Source organism: Schistocerca nitens, chromosome 5, assembly GCF_023898315.1.
Source record: "Schistocerca nitens isolate TAMUIC-IGC-003100 chromosome 5, iqSchNite1.1, whole genome shotgun sequence".
In the NCBI taxonomy this organism is placed as follows: domain Eukaryota; kingdom Metazoa; phylum Arthropoda; class Insecta; order Orthoptera; family Acrididae; genus Schistocerca; species Schistocerca nitens.
Window position 1 is genome coordinate 800,330,921 of NC_064618.1, and position 12,548 is coordinate 800,343,468.

At 37.4% G+C, this 12,548-nt stretch overlaps 1 protein-coding gene across 1 annotated transcript in view; it reads right to left on the minus strand.

Moving 5' to 3' along the window:
* The window catches only part of LOC126259200 (mediator of RNA polymerase II transcription subunit 23), a 177,091-nt gene that overhangs the window by 20,282 nt on the left and 144,261 nt on the right, over positions 1 to 12,548 (minus strand). Inside the window, exons 19-21 of the mRNA XM_049955791.1 lie at positions 7,729 to 7,888; positions 7,361 to 7,645; positions 2,851 to 3,057 (exon numbers count right to left, since the gene is read on the minus strand). Coding sequence (XP_049811748.1) covers positions 2,851 to 3,057; positions 7,361 to 7,645; positions 7,729 to 7,888 — 652 coding nt within the window. The remainder of the gene's footprint in view (positions 1 to 2,850; positions 3,058 to 7,360; positions 7,646 to 7,728; positions 7,889 to 12,548) is intronic.

The following is a 12,548-nucleotide window of genomic DNA, read 5'->3' on the forward strand; positions in this document are numbered from 1 at the left end:
TAGTGAACAGTATGACGGCAATTTCTATGTGTAACACCAGAAAACAGTCTAGAACACCAGCAGGAAAGCTATTTTAATTATGATGGGTGATTTTGATGCAAAGATGGATGCAGTAAATCTTGGAATGAAGCAACTGATGGGGTGGCATGGCGTGAGCTGGTGAATAGTAATGGAGAGCTTTTGGTGGATTTCTGTGCCAACAATGATCTAATTATTAATGGCACAGTCTTCCCTTATAAAGAATGTCATAAAATATCACGGGTATCAAAAAACTTCACACCCAGAACCAAACTGACCATATAGCTTTCAGTAAAAAGTGGAGAAAATCCCTCACATATGAGAAGCCGAAGGGAAGCAGACATAGATAATGACCACCATCTTATGACTGCACATGTTTGCATCAAGAAAGCTGCTAAAAAAATGTTTCCACTCAAAAAGAGAAATTTGATGTTGGCAAGTTGAAAAATGAAAGTAGCAGCCAAAAGTTCACACTAAAACTGAGATAATGGTTTGAGGACTTTCAAACATATGAAGGGGGAATTAATGAACACTGGGAGAAGAAGAATATAGCCTTTGTAAAGTCAGAGCTGAAAAAATTGTTGGCTTCTGGAACCCAAGAAGAAAGGAATAGATGTCACAAAGAAGCTGGAATTGTGTTGAGCAATGAAGAAAAGTAGAATTAAAACTGAACACTAGCAAGATGAAACTACAGGAGGAATATAAAGCTGAAGACATGGAGATGAAAAAGTGTGTTAAGGCTGATTGCAGGAAGACCCTCACCCGCAATCAACCTGTAAGGAGCAAACAATGATATCTCATTACCAACAATGATGCAACAAAGAGAACCCGAAGATGAAGGTGATCCTGAGATGGTAGAAAATATGATTACCTCAGAGCCATCTTCAACAGAAGAGATCAAGACAGCAATTCAAGCAGCAAAGAATGGACAGGCCCCAGAAGCAAATAACATTGCACCAGCACTAATGGCCACTGACCCAGACACAACCACCGATCTTCTTCACCCTCTCTTGATAAACATCTGGAACTTGGAGAGCATGTCAAAGGAGTGGTGAGAAGGACTCCTTGTTAAATTGCCATAATTGGAGGGAAATCACCTTCCTTTTGATTCCAAGCAAAGTGATGGTGTGAATAATCCTTGATAAAATCAAGATGCACATCAAACTGCAGATAAGAAAGGAGCAAGCTGGTTTAAGAAGTAACTTTCCTTGCATAGATCAAATAAACTTAAGAGTCATTATAGAACAATCAAATGAATTCATCACTAGTCCTCACATCTTTTGTAGACTCTAATAAGGCCTTGGACTCAATAAAAATAAGTCATATGTGGAAATCTTTGAAAAATTATGTGATACCAGAGACGACAGTAAAAGTTATCGGGAGACTTACAATAACTGCACATGCCAAGTCATCCACATGGGTAAAGTTATGGAGCCCTTCCCAGTTAAGTCTAGAGTTCAGCAAGAATGTATTTTATTGCCAATTATCTTTTTACTAGTGCTATATAAAGTGATGAAAGTGCTGGAGGAGGAGAAGAGATTGATACTACGGGAATTGACTGCGTGATCAGAAGATCCTTTTTTGCTAAAACTTGCCTCCTATCAAAGTACCATGCTGACATGGAAGGAAAGCTGCAGGACCTTGAACATGAAGCCAAGATTGACGGGCTGAAAATGAATGCCACCAAGACGAAGATTATGAAAATCAATACAAGAGATACGAGAAAGCTAAGAGTCAATAATGAGGATACTGAAATGGTAAACAAGCTCACATACCTGGGGAGTGTAGTTACTGAATATGAAGGAGCATCTGCAGATGTCAGAGCAAGAATCCGAAAGGCAAATGGGGGCTTCATCCAGCTGCATCCATTATGGAGGGACACAGAGATTTCTGTAACAACTAAACTTCAAATATTCAAGTGTGAAAACAGTGCTGCTATATAGTTGTGAACTTCTTCACCAAGAGTTTGTAAGTCTTTCTCAGGAGATGTCTTTGGAAAACTCTTAATATCTTTTGACCAAATGCGCTATCAAACAAAGACCTTTGGAATCAAACAAGAGAAGAACCTATCGCCATTCAAATAAAGAGGAGAAAGTTGAGCTGCCTCCAAAAGGCCAGGATGCTGTAGAGAGACAATGTTTCTTCTGGAACCCGCAGGTTGAAAGGAAACGAGGAATACCAAGGACATTATGGAGGCAGAGTGTGCAGGAATAGGACTACGAGGAGAAAATATTTGCAGAATTGAAGACTCTTCCTTGAAATACAGTGTGCTGGCAGAGCTCTATCGAAGCCCTAAGCTCATCATAAGAGCAACACGAAATAAATCAAGTAAGTCACTTACACTTTCTGCCATCATTATTATAAAATTTGTAATCTATCAGAGAGCTAAACTGAAGGTAAAAAATAAACCTTGAAGCTTCTTTTTTTTTCATTTTTTTTTAATAGTGTGTATTGCCCTTTAAGATATCTCAAACAAAGACATGCCAGTAACGTTTTAAATAATGGCATAAATGGCTGGTTTTCTGGACCGAAAATTTTTCTAAGTGGCTGGACCTAGACTTAATACTATAACCCTCTAACCACATGTGATTTTCCAATTTTTCATACAAAATCACGGAGCATTTTTATTCAGAAAAAAAATTATCTACAAATTTATAAAACTTTTGATTAGTGTGCTTGAGCACCCAACAACAAACAAACTACAAGAATTTCAGATATACAATAGTTGTAACTTAAAAGCACAAATAAACCATTCAAAAAAAGCAAAAATCAGAAGCTTCTGATCACTTGTTAGGTACATGAATCCAATGACCATATCAAGAAAAAGGATACAGAAGGTCACAGATAGGATCCATATACTGCAGAGTTGGTGAATTCCTGTCCACTTGTTCCAATAATTCATAGAGCTCAAGCGTAAGGTCCAACACACAACGTGGACGATCTGTGTTCAGTCTTTGTAGAAATGGGCCCACCAAATGGCACAAAAAGAGCAACTGTGCTTCACTTTGGACAAGTGGCCGTATCTGCTCTTTCACAAACCTGAAAAAGAGAACAGATACTGACAAATAAGCACAAGTACTTTCAGTTTTGTGTTCTGCATTTCAAGCAACATTCATTTAGCAGGAACATACTTCTTAGCGGATTATGCACAGTGTATCATAATTAATGGTATACATGTATACAGTTGAAAATAAATTATACTAGAAGCAAAGCAATCTCAGTACACATGGGCTCTAAAATTTGTACCTTAAGAGCTATGAGCACTTCTTCCAGTGAAACAAATTTCTTCTACTGCAAGCTCTCAGCTTTCCAAACTTTGAGAAATGGTAGTAAGGACCAAAACAAGAAAAAAAGTCCAGTAAACATGAGCTCTAAAGTGCATACCTTGAGAGTTATGAACACTTCTTCATCTCCACTACTGTGAAACACATCTCTTCTACTGGAGAAATGCTCATAGCTCTTAAACTACGCACTTTAGATCCCATGTTTATTGGATAATTTTTTCTTGTTTTAGTCCACACTGCCTCCTCCCAAAATATGGAAAACAAAGAGTTTTTAGTATGAGAGATTTGTTTCACAGTAATGAAGATGAAAAAGTGCTCATAGTTGCTTCAGTATGCATTTTTGAGTCCTTGTTTACAGAGATTTTTTTGTTTCTAATGCCGTGTACTTTCAACTGTATGCATTAACATTGTTAATTATGTTACATCTAGTATACATTGTGATAAATAAATGTGAAAAGTTAAAATTGGGCTAGACTGATGGATCCCAGTTTTTTCTAGCACTTTAGCCATAACTTCTACTGGAGAAAATCCTTTTGAACATCCTTTTACTTCATGCCCACCTGCAAATTAAAGGCTTCTCTGTTCAACAAGTAGTGATCTAACCTCATATACATATTTATTGTCTATCCTGGATTTTCCACCATCATAAATATGAAAGAACAGTGAAAAAATTCCTCAAAAGGCACCTGGGGTTAACATCATCTATTAAATCCAAAACATATCACACATAGTACACACTAACACAAAACTTGTGGTATTAATTATAGTGTACAAGAGTACAAAAGAAGAAAGTATACCATGACGTACACTTATAAGCCTAAACATTATGAGCATCTACTTATTAATCTATTGGTTCACCTCTGGAACGCAGTTCTGCAGTGATCCTGCATGGCACAGATTCAACAAGTCCTTGATAGGTTTATGTCTATGCTCAGGTCCATAAATTATGGGCTAATGGTTTGTGAGTGCCAAGCTACATGGTGACACACACAACTGCAGAAAAAAGATACGCATCCCTAAGTCACCTTATTAACAAATGAGACTCGCAACCAGAAGTTTTATTATATAATAAGCAGAGAGTAAAATAAAATAACATGCCGAGTATAAATGTACAGATATTGGTGTCGGGTTTTATTTTTATTTTGAATGTGGTGAGCCGTATTGACAGACGGTGTACGACTTCAGCATGGGATGGTGGTCAGAGCGATTTCATGAGAGGAAGTAACTGAATGGGAGCGACTTCATGAGAGGAAAAACCTGATTGGGTGTGGAAATTCCATAAACTGCCATCCTGTTCTTGAAATGTGGTGGAGTTGCAAAGAATGATTATATTGACAATGGACACATGTTGTATGTGATGAAATCGAACTTTGAACATTATTACTGTTTACTGGTATACTGAATGATGGTCGTTGTCATAAAATGTGGTTAATGATGAAAAAAAAAAATGTACAATTTTTTACCTCAACAGTAGTATGGAGAGTTATTTGCAAAAGTGGAGTTCAAAAATATCAATTCTGGATTTTAAAGTAATTATCACAGATTTTGAGAAGTCTGAGAGAACATCGGTCACACAAATGTAAAGCAGACAACACAACATCAGAAGAAATAGTTATATAGCAACTGGTGCCCAGCAACATCTGAGATGTGTTCCTTTAGATTCAGATCAGGTGAATTTGGTGGCCATGATATCAACGTGAGTTCACTATCATGCTCCTAAAACCACCATAACATGATTCTGGTCTTGTGATACAGACTGCCCCTATAGTAGAAGATAGTCCCCAATAGCCTATGTCTGGGTTGGGGTACAGGTTTTGAGCAACCATTCACCTATATGGTAGCACATCCAGACACAACAATCAACCAGGCGACATGTTTCCATCGATCCACAATCCAATCTCAATGGTTCTATGCCTGATGCAGTTTTAATTGACAGCATTGTTAGGTCAACATGGTAACATGTGGGGGGTCATCTGCTATGGACCCCATCTTCAACAAGTGCATTAAACAGTGTGTTCCAAAATATCTGAGCCTTTAACAGCATTGTACTCTGCTTTACAGTGTGGGTAAGATTCATTCCGTGGTGAGACATGGACGTCCATTACCACCTACTCATGGTTTCATCATACTTCAACCATTTTCCTTAGATATTAACAACAAAAGCACACAAACAGTTGATCAGCTTTGCTGTTTCTATGGTGCTCACTGCCAGGTGCCAGAGCACAGGAATCTACCCTTTGTCAAAGCCATTTATGTCAGTATATTTCCCCTGTTGTGACCCATACTGACACTGGAATGATTCCCCATTTGTCTCTACTTCATTTATATACTTTATTTACCATATTACATGCCTCAATGCCTCCAGGTGGTATTCAGTCTAGTGATGGGCAGTGGTAATAATGTTTTGGCTCATCAGTGGATGTACACTAATTAATATGCAAAGTGAGAAACATATCCATGCACCAATTCCTCTATTTATTCCACATATACCACACCTCACAGATGCTACAGTTCCCAGCAACAGGAAATATAATACACTATCAATTGTACAAATGTCTGTCACAATTTAGAACAATATATAAATATACTGTGTAAATATTCAGCTGTTAAGATCTGCAAGACTAAATTACAAGCAATTAATAAATAATAGTATAACATTCATCAAGAGTGGTAATACAATTAGTTCCAGAAAATCAGAAGTTCTAATGAAAATTTTTGAACAAATAAACAAAAGGATTTTCACCATCCGATTTCACAATAAATGCAATAAAAATTCAAGAGAGCTCATTACAATGTAGTTTCATGACCATTAATAATGCTTATGTAAATAAAAACTGGAATATGTATGGTAGAAACAAAATCACAAAGTTCAGATTCACAACAGCTGACTACAGAAACCTAGTGAAATGCAGATTAACTGCTAGACCATGTGGGAAGGTTTTGTAAAATCATTGTAAAAACTGTGATACAATTTGACACAAAATGCAGAACTCGACACAAACTTCTGAGTAAATATATGGTAAATCATACGTCAGAGCAAGGTGTAAACTCATATCTCTTTTCAACCTAAAATACTTGTTTTGGCATAAGATTTACCTCACACTGACATGGAACTTCATTTCCTGGAACCTGTAATGTCAGATAATGGAAAAAAAAAAAAAAAAAAAAAGAAAGAAGAAGAAGAAGAAGAAGAAGAAGAAGAAAGAAACCTTTATGCAATCAAGAGAGAATTATTCACAACAGTCCTTCAGTGTTCATAGAAATAAATGTTTGGTTCTGTACATTAGTATAGGTTGTTATTTCATTGAATTAGTCATTGAAACTGCCTGCCTTAAAATCAGATATTTCTTTATATTTTTTTCCACATATTGATGACACCTTTATGGTGGGAACACAAGACAGAATGGTCCAGGATAAATTTCTACTGCCCATCAAGGTCATTAATGAGGAGATAAAATTTAGCATAGGGATTGAAAATGAAATGTGTCGATGCAGGTTGGGCATACATTAGCAAAAATTAGTGGTCATGGATCACTGCCTAGATTAAAACCAGGTGACCAAAGTGTTATGCAGAATACCAGTAAATGGCTTCAGGAATGCTCTTAATAAAAGGACGTTATCAAGACCAAAACAAATGAGGTGACTGACGGGAGAGATAAGCAATGTACAGAATCCCAAACTGACCACAGTTTGCCACAACTGCATCTATCAAGCTGAAACCTGACTGGTGATGCTCAGACTCAACTACACCTTTTCCCCACCATTAAGTGCACAATCAGTCTTGGAACAATGCCAGTTTCTAACGAAACCTATAAATCGACGACACAGCTGCTAATCAACTTTTCTGTTGAATACCATCACACTTCTTCAATTAACTTCACTTAATTAGAATCCCTCACTAGCTTATATTAGTAGAATTTCTGTCACATATGCAATCTACATTTTATCATATGTAACATGACACCCTTACACAATACTGCTGTTTAAATAAACTGTAACATTAATCTATAGCTGCAGAAACAAGTGTACAAACACATGCATTTTTTAAAATTACTTACTGTGGAACAGTTGTAATCTGACCAACACCAGCATGATGCCACATTGAATGTGCCAGTGCAAGAGTGTATGAAAATTTGTTTTCTAGGAGAGCATCATGGGTAGCAACAAATTTAAAAATCTGGAATGGAGAGCTGCGATATGTCCAATGTGCCAACTGTGGGCAACTTATCACTTGCACCAGGCGTTCATGCAGAACGCACCAGTATGAATCGGGAAGTGCAGCCATGATGAGACCAATAGAGTTGACCCACAAATGAATTTGGCTTGGGGGAATCACTGTATAGCTGAAATTGTGAACGAAAATAGCATAATTATTAAATGACAAAACAGAAAAGAATAACAATGTGTCCACTTTATGTTTGCTCACCCTTTGGCAACAACATCCAGAAGGTTGTTTCCCACCATTGTAGGAGTTACAGGGACAGCCATTAGTTCTACACAAGTGACATAGAGAGCATGTGCTGCTGGATTTGGAAATTCATTAAATCTCCAATCTGTTGATGGAAACTGTGATTTTCCTGACATTGCTACATTAGAATTAAGGATCATTAAACTGTGACAACTAATGACCTCAGCAGTTGAGTCCCATAGTGCTCAGAGCCATTTTGAAACTGTGACAACAAGAATTTTGTTTCATTTCTCAAAATACTAATAACAATGAATACATCCACAATTGCCATACAGTCAAGAAAATTATTTTAATTCAATACCAACGATATGGCATTATTTTGTATGCATTTTATTCCAAGCATTACATTTTTCAATGCAAAGATAGTATCTGAACAGAAAACTTTAGATTAGAACCACTTCAGTAAATCAAAAAATTTCCACACTGAGAGAAACTGTTCACGTCTTCTACTTCTTAGAAAAACTAATCACACTGTTTTAAACAAATATGGATCAATGGCAATATACTCAGATTTATCCAAGGAATGTTTCAACATCTTCTATATATTAGTACAAAAATATAGTCAGAGCAATGGTATTTGGATTCATCATCTTCTATCTATTAGTACAAAAATATGGTCAGAGTAATGGTATTGGTATGCATGCAACAGCATGTGCCACCTACTATGACACAAAATGCCGCATATAAAAACGCAATTTTCTGAGGTTCAAATTCTATTCGTGATAGAAAAGTAAGGTCAAATGTTTTGGATAGCCCTTGGGCTATGGACCATTTGTACACCCCACAGAAGGATCGTCTCACACTAACTGTCCCACCATACAGGGTCAAAGTAAGAATCCTCCAGCTTAGGCATACAGAGCAAATCACTCGGTTCTTTTTGCATTACATATGGTTTATGGTGCACATTAATGGGCTTATGAAGGCAGCATCATTTAGTTCGTGGGCAGTTCCTGTAAAAACCCGAAAAACATGCTTTTTATGTACCGACACTGAATCTTTATCTTTTTCCAAAATACAGAGGTTGAAAGTTATCATGGAATGGGGTTACTCTGATAAAAGCTTTATAACTTTTAAAAAGAAGAATTACTTCATTTCTGAATGCAACTGTACAATATTGTTTTTTGCATTGGCAGCACTGAATGCCACTCTTCATCACTGCCCAAGTGCTGCACATACAAACGGATCAATAACAGAGATTTTCATACAAATCTGTGAGTATTGCTTTTAACTTTTCATAGACTTAAATAACTTTAAGGGTACCAGATTGGATATGAAAGGTGCTAGAAAAAATGATAGTTTATGTTGCTATGTGTTTAATTAGTTCAAGAAAGAAATCGTGCCTTTATTATAACCTCAAGAAGCTCATATGACCTTGTGCATGGCTTCTGAAAAATTTAACATACCCTATTATATGGTATTCAGTAAGCACCGTGTGTGAAAAAAAAGGGGGGGGGGGGCGAGTGCTCAGCTAGTATTTTCCAAAAAAGAAGAGAAATCTACATTGAAAGCTTGTGCCACATGTTCTGAATAGGGATATCCACTTACAATCTCGAATTTGCACATATTTGCTACAACTCTTTTAGACAAACAATGCTGAACAATTTCTAAATTTAAAAACAGCCTTCCTGGACAAGATTGGGCACACTTGCTAATGAAGTGTCACAAAAACATATATTCTAAATGGGTTGCTACTAACATCAAATGAGCTCGACCCGCAGTATCCCCTGAAAATATGGAGGAATATATCAAGAACCATGAAACAACTTTAGAAGATGCATCTGACTCAAATATTTAAATTATGATGACTATGACCGAAGTGAATATATATAATAGAGGTGTTGAACACCCAAAAAAGGCAATGAGTTTTTCCGAAGTGCAACATCAATAATGGTTTGTGGGTCTGCTGATGGTGTGCTTTTACCACCCTATATCCAATACAAAAGTCTACATCTTTATGACACTTGAAATCAAAGAGCTCATTACGGCCCACCATGTAGCAATAAGCTTTGTCGCTCAACAGGATCATGATTTAACTATACAGTCAGTGGTTGGAGCAATGCCCAAACAGTCAGAGATTGGTTTGTGAGTAGTTTTTTATCTCATGCAAAACACTGCATGGATATAAAGTTCTTAATGGGGATAATATTTCTTCTCGTTTAGATGAAGAGGTCATAAAAATTTGTGATGAAAATAAAGTTGATTTTGCATGTTCAGTGCCATGTGGCATTCTTCCACCCAATGAAAACAGCCTAGTGACAAGTGACGACAAAATTGGAAGATGAAAAACACTATACTGGCAACTGTTCCAAAGAATACGTTTCTGGATCTTTTGACAAAAGCTCTCGATAAAACACATCAAACTCAACCAAAACCAAATTCTTCTTACTAACACATAATTTCTGGTGTGAAACAGAATATCGTGAATGGGTTTTGTCAACTGGCATTCATTCTATTAACAAAGAAAAAGTTCTTAATCACTTCCCAAGAGAACATACTGAAGAACAAGAAACTGAAAGCACTTTGCAGATTTCTTGAAGGAATAAAGATATGGAAGCACTTCAAACCAACCTGCAAGAAATAATAATCATACAGATGAACAGAACACCACCATGGCTTCCGACCATATAGAAACAGAAATTCAAGCATTGGCTGAGTTGGTTTCATCTCAAACCTGAGCTGCAGGTGTACACAGTGAGGAAATTCCATACAGACAGTTGAATGAAAATGATCCTGATGAAGATGTGGTAGAATATGAAGACGAGAGACAGAGTGCACTTTAGGAAGATTCTTATCGGTGAAATTCTTTGCGAGACATGGCAAAAAGATGTACAAATATGTTTGTCAAATTACTGAAACAGATCCTTTACCTGTAGAAAGATTAAGTCAGCTGGAAATGTGCATTTTGGCTCCAGCTTCCAGAGTTGGCAGCCGTGTGTATGTGAAGCGCACATGCTTGTGTGAATGAATGGTGTGTGTCCAAGAACTGTTATGAGATTATCTGTTATCAGCATGCATTACTTACATTGCCAATAATTTCTTAACCTAGCCTTATGCATCTAAAAAAATTTTCAAACAATGGAAAATCCAGGATGAAATGTAACAATACCAGAGAAGGAAAGTTGCTACTCCCCATATAGTGACGTTGCTGAGCCGCGATAGGAAAAAACACCCAGTCACCACTTCCATCATGCACTGGTGCTCCTGCTCGCAGTGTGGTTTCAGTTCTCTGAGACTGCAGACATGTGTGCCAGTTGCGTGTGTGCGTGTGTGTGTGTGTGTGTGTGTGTGTGTGTGTGTGTGTGTGTGTGTGTGTGACAAAGGCCTTAATAGCCGAAAGCTATAATCATGTGAATCTTTTTGTTGGGTCTATCGCGACTCAGCATCTCCGCTGTATGGTGAATAGCAACTTTCCTTCTGTGGAATCATTAACAAAAAATTTCAAGTTTCAGCAGTGTGAGGGAAATGTATTCACATATTTACTTAACTTTTGTGTGTTAATAACGACTTCTTTACTATTTATTTCTTTTTAATTCATATTTGCACAAAACAAAAGCACTGTTTTGTAATTCGACAAGGTTGTGAACTGATGACTGAAATTGAACGTGACCTGATTGGCAAAGTTAGCCAGTCAAAGATGATCATACTTGACAGCGATATAATGTTTATGCAGTGCAGATTTCCAAGTTCTGAGCTCTTTTTTCTGTGTTAATTTATGGTCAATTGTTCTGTACAATAGGCCTTAAAAATAAACAAATAAAAATAAAAAAGTAAAAAAAAAAGACACTACCCACTCCATTCAATTGTTTTTGCACGTCCACTGCCATCTCTGACAGAAATGTTATCGGCAAACTTCAAAGTCTGTAAATACTTTAGGATTAAAGGAGCCCACTCACTGAAAAGCAGAAGCATTGAAGTTGTCCATAGGCTCACACAAAAGAAAGAAAATGTCTAGCTGGGGGAAGGGGGGGCATACGTGTGCTGGCACATCCCTATGTCCCTAATGGTGGTAGGGTACACTAACATGCAAATTCTATTTTTCGGTAGGTGGACTGGTTGAGGTGCGGGTAGTGTTTAGGGAGGGGGCAGACAGAAGGAGGCAGGGAGAGCGACTGGGGGGTGGGGGGGGGGTGGCTAGGCAGCTCGGAGGGAGGTGGCCATCTCCATCTCCCTCTCCCTCTAAAAGCACCACCCGACACTAACCCATCCACAATCAGTCCACCTGCCGAAAAATAGCATTGGCATGTTAGTCTAGCCCCATGCAGGAGCATAGGGGAGTGTGTGTGTGAACAAATCAACAGTTCTGCTTTTCGGTATGTGATTATGTGATCTCCTTTAATCCTGACGTATTTTCATTCTACAAGAACTTTCCTACAACATTTAAACCTCAAAGTTTTTATTTCTTCATTGTAGACTAGACTATGAAAGTGCAAAAGCAAAGATCAAACAATGAGATAGATGAGCAATGTTAGGGATGCTCAACATAAAACAGTGAGCCTAGCACAGAACTATAGTGCACCCAAGTTTGTGGACTAACAACGGGATAATGATATTTCCTTTGTGGGGGACCACTGTCGGGTAGAATTTTTTTAAAAGAAATTTCCACCATTTAACTGTTAGATGTTCATTTATTTCACACAATCATGATTTCAGCTTTACAACCATTCTCAAGTGCATGTTGAAATGTTAAAGTATAGTCAATATATTCCTATGACCTGCATTCATCACTTCTGTTCATCAACTGACATTATTTTATCAGTAAAATATCAATAAGTATGGAA